Below are 14,246 nucleotides of genomic sequence, written 5' to 3' on the forward strand. Positions count from 1 at the left end.
TATCACTAAAATTCCTCAACAGAATTATTTTCCAGGATATCACTCTAGATCATTTATTACTGTACATAATGTGTGTGCTATAGGTATAATGTTTGACCAGAAAACTCATATTTCTAAATGCTTTGAGACTGATGGTGGGATTAATTTTTTTAGCAGGTTAATTTAATTATTTTTTTAAAATGAAGCTGACATGTAATTTATATGTAGTATTTCAATAGCATACACTGTTTATACTGTATCTATGTACCACTGGAGCAATTTCCATGATGCAGCATTCTTTTGTGGTGGCTGAGCTCAGCAGCTGCTGTATCTTTCCTGCTATATGAATTTTTTTTTTTTTTTTTTTTTTTTTGCCTCTTAGGATTTGATACCAGCATTTTGCCAATTTGCAAAGACTCCCTTGGCTGGATGTTTAACAGGCTTGATACGAACTATGACCTATTGTTGGACCAGTCAGAACTTGGAAGCATTTACCTTGACAAGAATGAGCCATGCACCAGGGTGTTCTTCAATTCTTGTGACACATACAAGGACAGTTTGATATCTAACAATGAGTGGTGCTACTGCTTCCAAAGACAGCAAGGTAAAAGATGCGAACAACCTGCATATGTATATGACTGACTTTTTTGTAGTGCTTTATCTTTTTTTAACATATTAAGAAGATTACAGTGAACTACAAGCTCTTAAATGCTGTACCATGAATTTGTGTTAAGGTTTTTGACCTATTGTGAATACCTAAAATGAAGTAAAAAAAAAAACACCAAACAACCAACCCAAGCTAAATGGAAAGGCTTGCTAGAAATTCAAGGATTCTAAAGTGCAAAACAGCGGCTAATGCTTTTACAGCAATATTGTTTCTCATGCCAGCTTCCAGTAAGTATGCAGAGGAAAGAGACCAAAATAAAGAACAAAATGTCTTAAATTATTTCTTTCCCAATCTACTTCACCTACATTATAAAATAAACGTTTTTATTGCTAAAGTAGGGCATCTTAATGTTCCATTTTGTGAGCCTATTAAAATAACTGAATGAACATTATGGATAAAGTTAGTCCCAGTCCTTTGGACCTAAAACCAATTGCTTTTTACTGCCTAGATGAATCTCTTGTTGATGTCCTGATATGATTTGGTTAAACAAATAAACACAACCTATAAGCATTATTTTCCTGAGGGTCATATAACAATTTTAGATCTAGGTGAGACATCACATAAATTATATAATCAAACTAGTTGTAATGAATCAATGAATGTACTCATTAAATATTGGCTGAAACTAGACAGAATTGCCCTTTCATTTTTCTTACTAACATGAGGGAGATTTTCAAAGGGATAAATAGCAACCAGGGTCCAAATTTCTACTGCTAGTAGAGAAGATAAGACTGATTTGGTGGAAAGTTTGCAAAGTCGATTCAGCCTTTTTGAAAATTTTAATGTCAGTTTTTAAATCTCACTTGTGCCCTTAAAACTCTCGTGATAAATTCCCATTAGCACTCAGCATCTATGGTTTGACTCTGATTTCTGTAGAAATAAAGATTTTTATCATGCCACATGTGACAGTTGTAAATCTGAACAAAAATAAAGCTGTATTTCTGTAGATACATACTAAATAGCAGACTTCTTTTCTTTGGTAACTTTGTAGTTAAAAAGTTAACATTTAATCTTTCAAAACACCTTGTTTGTTTTATAGTAGAACAATATTTTGGCTTTTATTTTTATAAGCATTTATGTACTGCTAACAAAATTAGTAAATGAAAAATAACCCATCCCAGAAGTAAAGTAGTTCTTAAAGAACATAACATGTTTTGTTTGGTTGTCTTTAAAATAAAAAATACACCACCACAATCATTTCAGCTTAATATATAAACACCCTTACTCTTTGGAGGGCAGCATAATTCTTTTCAATTGTCAGAGAAAGTACAGCACATAATATGTGGCCTAGCATGGTCCAAGGTTCTTCTACCAATTGACTCTTCTACCAATTTTATATAATGTGTGTACAGCATAACCAGGGCATTAAGAAAGCACTTCCACAGATTAGTTTCAAGTAGTTTTGCATTCTATAGCCTATAAATACTGTTTGTCTAAAATATTTGCTCAGTGTACAGCTAGAACCCAAGGATGGTATCGTAAAGACTGATCTAAACACTACTGAATTATGTTAATGGTACCCCAAAGGCTAAAAATCTGGGATCCGGCTTTCAGTGACACTGATTCTCCCCATTGCAGAATCCAACATTATCAAGCTTTTCTTCCCTTTTTACCAGTTTCCTTACTGTCTTGACCGTGGTGTTGTGATAAGGTGCTGATTTAAAACAGATTAGATAGCTTTTGATACCACAGTGTGTTTGAGCATATAGTAAAAAAACATGTATCCTCAACATTGTAAATGAGGTGAAATCTCAGTTTTGGCAATCCTTGCACGTTAAACATGCACTCCATCCCTCCAAATTAACACTATCAACAAAATCTGTATTCTCCCTTTTTTTTGAAGGTGGAAGGAGAAAAAAAAGCTTATAAACTTCTTTTGTCACATCTTATTATTAGCTCTTGCTCAACTATCTGAGTCCTAACTCCCTAGTGTATTAGTGACCCACTGAATTCTCTATTCATAATCTGCAGTGTTACACTAAACCTTGTAATATGTTCATGTTTGGTTATGTTTTACTTGATTGAACAATCTAAATAAGACCTTTAACTAGACCTTGGCTATTAATAGCGAAGAGATGGCTAGGTAGAGAAATTCAGGGACTTCTTTCTGATGTTTACTAAAATAAGTTGATATTAGCAGAATGCTTCAAGCCATGTAGACAGCTCTCTGTATTCATTGAGCTTAGTAGGTGCTTTCTGGGCAGATCTACAGTTTTACAGCACTGCTGTTGATTAATGATGTTCAGAGTGAATATAAAATTTAGTCAACAATATGTATCATACTGAGATAGAAATTCCATCGGGCTTTTTTAAAAACCATAGTATTTGCTTGAGTCATCATCTGAGAAGCCCTCTTGCTCTTTGATCTTAGCTTCACAGTTCAAGACTGTCAGGATCAGACAAGTACTTGCAACTCTTCTTCATTCTTTCTTTCTGCTTGAGGTCTGTCATGATGCATTACAGTATACTAGACCCTTTACTGCACATTACTTACAACTTCTAGTCAATATAAGCAACTTCTTATGAATACTTAAGTCAGATCTTTCTTGCTCAGAAAAAGATCTTCCTGTAGTAGCTGTCCTGCTTTGACTAATGCCTAAACACTTATGTATGGCTCAGTGGTGTTTATTGCATTTTTTTCTTGGCCTTATTCTGCTTTAAGTGTAGTTTAGTATTTCTGAGGTACATCCAAGACACTATAATGCGTTTCTGCAATACTTCAAAATCTGCACTTTGCCAGTGCTCTTTGCAAGTCTTCCTGTACGCTTTGGTCACTATTGCCCTCTAGTTTCAACTACAATTCATGCAAGTGCTTCAGTGCCCGTCTTCAGAACTTATTTTCTTAGTTGTTTGATGCTAGCTTAACACTTCAGTGCTTATCTAAATGCTGAGGCACTTGCAGTGTTGGCCTTTTTATAGGTTGGATTTCTTTCTGCCAGTATTTCATCAGTATTACAGCCTTGTTTTTGTTGCATCACTGCTTCAGAGTAGGAGAGTACCCAATTTTGCTGGGAATATTAATACTTAGCATCTAAGTATTTCTTTACTGCAGGCCTCTGCATGGATCTATTAGTCCGGCACTTCTCTAGATACCTTTTTCTTACAGGCTCTTCTGTCTGTCAAGGCTGGAAGACATCTTTATGACTTTAAAACTAGTCCATCTTGCAGAAGAATGATAATTATCATGATTCGTATTTGTTACATCAGTCTTTTCAGATTGCAGGACTTCAAATGTGTTTATAGATGGTTCTAAAGGAAGGTATAACGTGCCTTAACACATAATTGAGGTCCCCAGAAAGATTTCTTGAAGTGCAGTATTGATGCTTCAAATCCCTGAAGTTCAAGCCTCAATTGTCCAAGAACAATTATAATACTTGACCCAAGCACAGGCAAGGCACAACATGGCAGCCTAATCTGCAGTGGACCATATACCAGAAGCTAGGGGCTCTGCCAAATATTATCTACTTGATAGATGGAAAATCACTGTTTTGTAATTGAATAAGATGGAGAATGTGTGAAAGCTGGAGGCTCACAGTGTGGGTAGCAGCTCCTTGAGACGCGTGTGTTAAAAACATTCTTTGTCAAATCTACCAGTTCTACTCCCATTGGTCTGTTAATGTGCCTCTTTTTGGTAAATCAAAGCTTAATTGTACTAGCCTTGCAGCACTTCTTGACACAATGGAATATTGATGTCTGAAGGGCCAGTACTAATAACATGGGATACTCTGGTGTACATCAGTACTTCAAGCACTGCAGAACTGTGGATGACTGCTGTTAAGTGGTTCATGAAGCACTCATAACAACGCAGTGATATTGTCAGAAAGACAATTCCTGCCACATCTGTGGAAGTAGATTAAGGATGAAGATGATTAGGTCTCTTATTTGTGTTCAGATTATCAGACAGACTGTTGTCAGATTCATTTCTATTTCAAAGGAAGCCGCCACACTGATTTTTGTAAAGGAATTTTTTCTCCTTGGCTCAAGACTCCCGAAAGTTGTCCAGTGACACTGCTTTTTTTTATTGAAATAAGTTCAGAAATCTAAAAGAAAGCTTTTCCAAACTCAGGAACTAACTGGAAAAAAAAGAGGGAAGCATTATGATTTGGGGAGAGAGGAAAAAGGATATGCTGTGGACCAAAAGGAATTGGTTGAACTTCTAGCCTGCCATTCTCTTTGACAGTTTTAATCACCAGAGTGATTTAGTATTGTTAAGAGTTTTTGCTGCTTTTATCCTGAGAAGCAAAGCTTAAGTGTGAATCTTGAAGACCTAGCTTCTGAGAAGAAGAGAGTTTTGGGTAAGTAACTTTCTCATATTGCCTTGTTACCTTTTGGTTAGTGGTATTCCTTTTTGTAATTATACCACCAATGATTTATAGCTGTAAATGAAGATTTTTTTCTTTAGGCATAGTCCATCATTTTTACATTTCTACATGTTAGTGCTCATGTGTGCAACTCTGTGTTTCTAATTTAGGATTTTTTTCCATAGAACAAAATACCTGTGTTTTTCCTATTTGACTAGTTCTTCTCCTTCAGCATATTTCCCATTTTCTTTGAACAATAGAATAGAATAGAATAGAATAGAATAGAATTATTAGGTTGGAAAGGACCTTTAAGATCATCAAGTCCAACTGTTAACCTACATTGCCAAGTCCACCACAATCCTAGATCCTTCTAGCCTGTGGTACTTGTGTGCATAAATGACTATCATTTTTTAGATTACCAATTAATTGGAAATACCTTTGGTTTAAGAAATAATTGATCCTCAGAATGTTGTACAATTAAGAGCTTAACTCTTTTAAATATCAAGGAAGACAGAAACCTTAGTTTTGAAAGGTAATGAGCATCTCTGGCATAATAGTGAGCATGATCATCATCAAAGCACTTCTTACAACATTTCTGTAAAACTTTATATAGCCTCAGCAAATACTCAAAGACTAAATACTTAAAACCCAATACCCACCCAATGATGTCAAATCCCAGTGGTTTTCAAGAGCACACACAGAAAATTGCTTGGTTGTCTGGAAAGACATCTCTTGAAAATTTGTTCTGGCACTAAGACTCCTGTGAACAGTATTTTAAAAGTAGAGCCTACTTTTAAGGCCTTCACTCTGAAAAGAATCATAGATTTAGTGTGAAAACCTGGCCCACCAGAGTCAAGGCCACTCTAAACATTTATAAGCTTCTTTAAATGTATGAGATATGTAAATAGCATTTAAAATGTAAAGCCAAGAGAAATTAACAGCCTGCCGTCAGTAAGGGGTTATTATTGTCTTCACTTTCTATTTACTCTGTTAGATAAGAGCTCATGAATAATACCAAAGGCCTATTGGTATATCTAGGCTATGCCAGCCAAGAGGCTCTGTGTTCACCAGAAATATATTTTTGATCCCCAGTTCATGTAGGCATTTGTCACCAGAGTTTGAGCATTTCCACAAGAAAGGCACCTCCATGTATTATAATGTATTCTTGCCGTTCCTGCACTCCTTTGTGCATCTTGTGCTGCTCTCAGCTGGCTAAAAGGGTGAGCACTCTTGTTTTCCTTTGGGAGGAATTCAGGAAAGGCTGCTTTGGACTATCACCACTCAAGTGATTTTTGCCTACCCATTGCCCTACACAGTGGGTGGGTTCTGGTCCAAGTGTGTGCTTCATCAATAAGCTAGGCCAGTCTTACTCATCTTTACAGTAGCTCAGAAGATTTTTTTCTGTTTGCATGGAAAAAAAGTAGTTTCACTATATTTCAGAAGGGAGCCTTGAGTTAATTGCATGGCAAAGATGTATTCTAAATAATCAGAGTCTGCTAAAATGGAAAATGCATTTAATATTCATAGAATGTGAGATTTTAGAGAGATGTTGTCAGAATATTGTCTGGGAACGGTATAAGCTAAAGACACATGTGAGTAAACTCAGTAATACTGCTGCTGATTCAGAATGAGAAATGCCTTTGTGCTAATGGTCTAATGTAGTACGCAATATCAGTGTTCAGAGATTAGTACTTTGTTGTCTTTGATTCTTTCACTTGTTCAACAGTAGTGTATACACATTCACGTCTTATTTCCTTCCCATTCATGGGGCATACTGTGACTTGCTTTTATAGACAGTAGAAAATTAAGTGATTCGGAACTGGAGTAAGCTATAACTCTGAAGAAGGAAAACTGAATTTTAATACCTATTCTGCCTCTTAGAGCCATCTAAAGTTTGGCCACTGTTTTTAACTTAGTTTGCTGAACATGGGGCTTTGTACTCATGGGATTCAGTCTTAAATTGTTGCAATAGAATCACAATCTTGCAGACTTCAGTGGAGAAAATTCTTATTTTCTTAGTATAGTACGTGAAATATGAAACTTGAACATGACTTCTAACAAGGACAAAAGGGAAAGAATTAAAAGAGCCATCCTGTTTCTAACCAGTACATGAGGCAAGCTTCACAGTCACACTCTGATTTCTGTAGACTGACAAAATAGGGTGTGACAGAGTTACTATTTTGGTCTAGTATTCCTCAATCCTCCAGATTAGTGACTAGCTGCTCACTTACAGCTGGGTTAACTGGGAGTGGCCTTCTGCACAAATCCATGGTGGTGCTCTAATTCATAATTCTGGAGCTGTAGCAAGGTGCAGTAATTCTTCTATTTCAGAGCTTACAACATGACTACTAATGCAGGATGCGTATGTTTCTTAAGATCAGTAGTTAGAGTGACCTTAGGACGTAGCAAACTGTGAAAACTTAGTCATATGCTTTCTTTCCTAGATACAGTGTAATCTGTTCAACATTTTTTGTGTCATTTTAGACCCACCTTGCCAGACAGAACTCAGCAACATTCAGAAGCAGCAAGGAGGAAAGAAGCTCCTAGGTGAGCCATAGATCATTCTTTTGAAGGTTTTATTGCTTACATAAATAACCCTAGTGAAACAGCAACATAAAATCAATATTAATCCAACAAAGATAGACCGCAGTAAATTCCAGCAACAAAATTTATGAAATTTTTGAAAGCTATTAAACTTAGTTTTATTACCTTACCTACCAAAAGCTATTACATCTGTTTTATTACCCTAATAGAAGGTAAGTTTTTCAGTTGTAGAGGGACAGTCTAAGGCACTCCTAAATTAGTATCTCTGCTGATCTTTTACCTGTAATATTCTTTAAGTAATTGAAATCTTTGTTGTGAATCAGTTTATACTGTATCAATATTACTGAAATGTGAAATCTCCATTTTACCGTTAGCCACTGTATAAAAGCTACAATAAAAGGCTTGGCCCGAAGTAGTCAAAACTGTATTTCTGCTAAGGACGGTTTCTAACAACAACTGTGCACTTCAAAATGCTTTCATAAGAATGTTTTGTTCATTGTGGTTTGTCTACATTTTATGTTTCTTTCAAAAAGTCTCCGTTCATTCCAAATGAAAAACAGTGGATTATTTAGCCTTAGGCAAGTCACTGCTTCACAAAATAAGTCCCTGATTGTGTCTCTTGTACTCTTGGTGGGGAACCCTTTTGGCTTAGAGCCTAATTTGCCTAGGTATTTTGCATACAAATGCAAATTTAACATTCTTTTCTTACATTTGTTGTTGATAAAATTGGTGTGTTACACTGCATTTGTCTTCTGTGGTGGGGTAATTAAATATTAGTGGGTAACTAAATGGATTGTAAAATATATATTAAATAAAAATAGCTCCTAAGCCTTGTAGCAGATAGTTTGTTAGTCCAGGAAGCCTGACCCTTATTATTCAGACTTGTTTGTACTCCACAGATTATAGAACATCCCATTCAGGGTTGGGTGCTACATTTGAGCCTTTTCCCCACAGTACAGCGAAAATCTTGACTGAGGCGTTCAGGGAGTAAGGAATATGTATCACAGGATCAATGAAAAATTTAAAGGAAGATTGGTCACTTTATTTCTTGAAATCAGTCCAAGACATACGTGTTATTTTCCCTCCCACATTTGATATATTCAGTCACTTTCTGCTTAACTGTATTTAGTAATAGTGAACCAGTCAGTGTCGAGTCTGGAATGAGGAAACAGCAAAAGGTAGTTACTTTCTGCTATAATTGTTACATTGGCCAAGAGGCGGGTTTTAGTATTCTTATTCAATATTTGTATATCACAGGGCAGTACATCCCCTTATGTGATGAAGATGGGTATTACAAACCAAGTCAGTGCCATGGAAGCATAGGGCAGTGCTGGTGTGTTGACAGATACGGTAATGAGGTAACAGGATCCAGAACAAACGGTGCGGCAGAATGTGGTAAGTTAAGAACCCTTTGTGGCATTTGGTTTAGAGGAGTTATTCCCTTTGATTACCAACCAGATTAAATTCTTCAGTAAGAACAGATGTGGGACGCAACTACATGGATTTTGAAACAAAAAATAACAAATTATAATTTGTCACTGTTATTACTTCATTATTTTTTGCAACTCCTATCACTGTGTCAGCTATTAATAGACCTCATATATGTGCTTGGCATAATGTATATAAACCTAGGGAAAATTAATTATCTCGAGCAGCATTAGACAAGCCCCCAAATGCTTGATGAAATCCCTTTGGGTAATCAGCATGCTAGTGAATTCAATTTGACATTTTTTTCAGTTTATGTTTGAGGGAATTGCCAAAAGTTCCTAGCACACTAAATCTTCCCTTATTTTTCCCTCCCCTGCAGCACTGTGCAACTTCTTCCAAGAATTCCCATGTCACCTTTATTTGATGCCCCAGATATAAAAAATGGCAAAAAAATATTTTCCCTTTCTTAAAAAAAAGGTCATACCTTACCCCTTTCCACTTCTTTTGCAACAAAAGAACATAGCCTGAAACAAAGGGTAAATTTAACACAGTATTTGACATACAATACTTGTATTTGACATACAAGTCCATCTAATCCATGATCCTTTCTAGATAAATGGACAGTTATAGATAGTTCAAGATAATATGTAAGAACTGAACAATAGACAGTGTATATTATCAGTAGTCCTTATTGTCATCTGTAAGCTGGACTTAAATCTCTTTCAGTTGTTCCTGGCACTCATTATAGTTCTACAAAGCCATAAAATTTGTCTCCTTTTGTTAACATTGAGAAATTCCATCCCTATTGAAGTGGTTTTCTTTTAAGACAAAAGAATTTTTGTATTATTTATGTTTTATTTCTATGTCACACTGTATAGTTTAAAATAAGTAATTGTCCTGAAACTAAATATTCTGGTGTGCCTTTTGTATGCATATGTATATTATACTGTAAATATGTAGTGTATCTTGTGTGTCTTTTCTATAACTGTCATACCTTTTTAGCTATCGATTTAGAGACTTCAGGTGATTTTGCCTCTGGCGATTTCCATGAATGGACAGATGATGAAGGTGACGAAGATGAAATAATGAATGATGAAGATGAAATTGAAGATGATGATGAAGACGAAGGAGATGATGATGTTGATGATGACGACGATCATGATGGATATATTTGATGATATTAGGTGGTCCATGAATTGTACCTTTCTAAAATTCACAAGATGACATTTCATAAAATCCCTTTGCTCTCCAAGATCAAAAGGATTCTAACAAACATGTATATTTTGTATGATTATTTCAAACATTGCAGCTGGAGTCATAGACTTTTTTGTTTAAGTAAGAATAATTATATTATGTGCTTTTGAGTTTTTAAATGCCTTTGTGCTGAAGAAAACACATTGGAAGTCTAGCCTGAAGAAAGAAATGTTATGTGCTACTGAAAACATAAATGTGTAAAACACACTATAAAGACAACCAGTCTCTTTAAAACTCCAGTAAAAAGATATTTGCCCTTACTTGGAACTGTGCATGTCCTCTTCAGAACACATACTGTAACTTAACTTTAGTTCTGTCAGTGTTTTAGGCCCTGCGGGCTTTGCAAATTGTCCATTTAATAGATCAAAAATGTATTACAGTAGGAAAACATTGGTGCACGAGTAGCATCTCACCAGCCTTTAATTAACCAAAGGTATGGAGAAAAATTATCAGGAGGGAAAAATAAAGCAAAGTCCTCCTTTGTGTTTGCATTTGTAGTTATGTTTTTTATTAGGAAATGGCTAGGTTATCGAAAGGATTTTTCAAAAGCAGTAGCATGGACAAGCACCAATTCTGTAATTCTAAAGTTTTCTTGTCCTTCCTTAATTTTTTTTGTTCATGTCAAGGTCGTATAGGCTTTATCATTATTTACTCAAACATTGCTTCACCCTTTGTTGTTTCTCTGTATTTCTCTCTAATCAGATTAGCATAAAATATTTTACATGGGGAAAAAATTTTACTTAAAATTATATTACCTTTATACATGACTGTATTTCAGAGTATTGGCACTTGCCCCAAGGTAGTTTTTAATAAATGTATAATGATACTTTTTATTTTCTTAATTCAGGAAATAGTTTTGCATCTTTATCTTAATTCATGTTGTTTTCTGTTACTAATGCAGAAACTTAGAGAACGTATTGTAAAGGTGCCTTGCAAAATAGAAATAGAGAGGTTTTAGCATGCATATCAGTATAGGATGTTAGGCAATAGCTAAGCACACCCAATTACCAAATTAATACCAGTATAGGTTCTGCTGCTGGAATGAAGACAATGGGTTATTTTAATTTTTTTCCTATTGTTATGTAATTATCATGTGGACTAGATTATAATTATTGTGTAGAGTAGCACTTAAGATTTGACTGTAGAGAAAATTACTTTAATCACTGTATTTATGTTAGCATGTTAATTAATTGTGTGGACATTTTGGGACTCCACCATCTTCGTTCATATGATATCTATTGCTTTCTGCCCACAATAAAATTGACGTGACCTGTATAACGTAATACTACAGGTTGTATAATTTCAAAATTGGATCACTGGTTTCCCATCGTTAATTAAAAGGAAAATCAGTTTCTTATTTGAATTAATTTCTATACATTAAATACTAAATTTAATGTTTATCCTATGTAATATTGAAAGTATAATGCATTTTCTTTTTTACTGTTTCTGTATAGTTTGCAAAATAAAGACTCTTGTAACCAACCTTTGGCCAGTATAGCCCATCATTTTGACTTTTTGCATAGTTTGAAACTTTGAAACAGGAAGAATTCATGTTTCAGATACATTTCACCTATTAAAATATGTATTTATTTGTATAAAGCCATTTATTAATGTTTTATTTCCAGTAAAGAATTTTTGACTAAGGCAAAACCCATAGGGAGCTTTTATTTTTCTGTATTTTTTCCTGAATTTTCTATAGCCTTGTTATGTACTTTTATGACATTGTCTTCATTACCTAGTTAAGAAAAAGAGAGAGATTTCTTTTCAAACTCTGTCATAATTTGTGGGGCATAGTTGTATTATTTTCTTAAATAAAAGTAGTTAAGAGTTTACCATTCCAATATAGTGGGATTTTATCAGAGAACAGTTTCTTATGGCTGAAATTAACTGATATATAAATTGATTTTAAATAAAGAAGCTAAAGAAAAAATGTTGTCATTATTGGCTGAAGTAGCAAGTACTGTTGTGAGGTTTTTTTCTGATGTGACAAATGGTCATTAGATGACAAACTAAAAATGGATTTCATTAACACTTGTGATATTAGGAGAATTGAAGTATGGAAAGAAAATTCATAATGTGTTTAGCCTAATGGGCTTACAGTATGAAGACCATTCTAAAATGAACTTTCATGCAGAAGAGCACAAAAGTAGTTTATATTCTTTCTTCCCTGAAAATTCCCCACTGAACTAGAAGAGGAGGGAATATGCATGGATTTTAGTCCCTGAGTATCAAAGCTACCTATCATAAAGTCAGAAGTAAGTCAAGATAGCTAAATTTACTAAAGAACAGTGACAATGGAGATTCAGGGTCATTTGGGAGAATTTTTGTGGTCCAAAACTAAAACAGCAACACCACCACTTGAATTGTTTCTCATTCATGAGGAAAAGTCAGAGAAGAGATTGATAGTCTGAGACTTCCTTTGAAAACATCCTTCCTTTTTTAAAACATAAGTAAATTTGTCTGTGGATTAATATTATGGTGTTGGTTTGCTTTCATGATACCGAATGGAGAGGAAACTACTTCACTGCAGCATTAAAGAAATGCATGAAATCAGGAGCAGGTAGAACAAATAAAGGCAAAGGCTGATAATATAAAATCACTAAATAACTAAACCATTCAGAAGCTTTTTCCTTTTTTGTGTCATATCCAAAAATTTGCACAGAGGCATGTCCTCATGAGTGCAGTTATGCAGAAAGCAGTAGGGAGCCCTTGATTTTAAAACTTCATTATTTTTACAGTGTTGCTGTTATTTGTTGTTGGTTTTTTTAATCTTATTATTGTGCACATATATATGTACTTATAAATATGCAAAGATACTGATATGGATTTGGAGATTTTCAATGATTAATCCTTGTGCTCTTCTGAGAATGTGTAGAATTATAATTCTCAGATTCAATGAAAAGTAAGGAATACCAAATTCAATTAAGTCTATTATTATATAGTCTTCGAAGGGAATATTTCAGGTCAAGCTACATAGATATGCTTAGTTTAAAAGCAAATTAATTAGCGTCATTAGTTTGCTTGTACAAAAATTGGATTATTGTACAAGACTGAGGAAGATGGAGCATAGTAGGAAAATTTTTACTTGTTTTGTGCACATGGACAAGAACTGGATTTCTTTTTTTATTATTAAAGAATCCAGTGCCCAGGTGGAATAATAAAGTTTATCAGAAAGTGGATTAATTTTATGCTTCATAGGAAATTAAAAAAATATCTGTATTTACGGGGTTTCTTCATTAGAACAGTGTATTATTTCTAATCACTAAAAGCTTTTAAAAATTGTATTTAAATAGAGCTGTGGCAGCACAAATTTATTTGAAATACAGTAATCCTTTTTACTGTTTTTCCACTAATCTAAATCTATTAGTAGCAAATCATCCACAATTTTATTTCAGCTAGTTCAGTGGACACTAAGTAGTTTGTCACCAAGTTTCTGTTTGATGAAACAGATCGGGGTAAACATGAAGAACAATATAATGGATTGGAAGAGTCTCCAACTTAACCAGTTATCACTAGGTAAGTAAGTAAAATTAAAATATCAAAAGTTTTAAAAAAACCCAACCCACTCCTGAAGTCAAGTACTGTAATGGACATGCTGAAGTAATAGGGTAACCCTTTGTCATGAGTAGATCTCCACTAACATGGTGTCATTGTACTCATTGTACAGGATGGGTGCAGTTTGCTAACTTGTTAATTCATCCAGTGAAATGGCAGTAGAAGTGACTCTTTGCAGTTAAGGAACCAGAGCAAGAATGGGAAACAGAGTTGCCTAGCCTAAAAGATGACACCTCCGCTTGAATTTTTTGTTGTGTTTCAGATGCTAATTGAACCAAATCCTGAAAAAGAGACTACTGCACAATGTCTGTCTGTCCTCTTGAAGGTGAGTTTTACAAGTGAAATGTGCGTGCCTATTTTTAAAAAGAATCTCCATGCTATAATGTTAGTAATAATGCAGAGCATTTTCCATCTCTTCGCCAGCTTTCCACATGACCCCATAGGAAAAATTGATTAAAACTTCAGACAAGGGTTTCCACAAAGCTTGTGCTCATGCCTGTAACCATTTTTGCCAAGAC

General features: G+C 34.7%; 1 protein-coding gene across 4 annotated transcripts in view; it reads left to right on the top strand.

Moving 5' to 3' along the window:
* Window positions 1–12,082, top strand: part of SPOCK3 (SPARC (osteonectin), cwcv and kazal like domains proteoglycan 3) — a 222,596-nt gene extending 210,514 nt beyond the window's left edge. For all 4 annotated transcript variants that reach the window (XM_050895498.1, XM_050895497.1, XM_050895499.1 and 1 more), the window contains 4 exons: window positions 362–583; window positions 7,432–7,494; window positions 8,749–8,886; window positions 9,922–12,082. In XM_050895498.1, coding sequence (XP_050751455.1) covers window positions 362–583; window positions 7,432–7,494; window positions 8,749–8,886; window positions 9,922–10,094 — 596 coding nt within the window. In that variant the 3' untranslated portion in view covers window positions 10,095–12,082. The remainder of the gene's footprint in view (window positions 1–361; window positions 584–7,431; window positions 7,495–8,748; window positions 8,887–9,921) is intronic.
* Window positions 12,083–14,246: the final 2,164 nt, after the last annotated feature.

Source organism: Gymnogyps californianus, chromosome 4 (assembly GCF_018139145.2).
Source record: "Gymnogyps californianus isolate 813 chromosome 4, ASM1813914v2, whole genome shotgun sequence".
Classification (NCBI taxonomy): domain Eukaryota; kingdom Metazoa; phylum Chordata; class Aves; order Accipitriformes; family Cathartidae; genus Gymnogyps; species Gymnogyps californianus.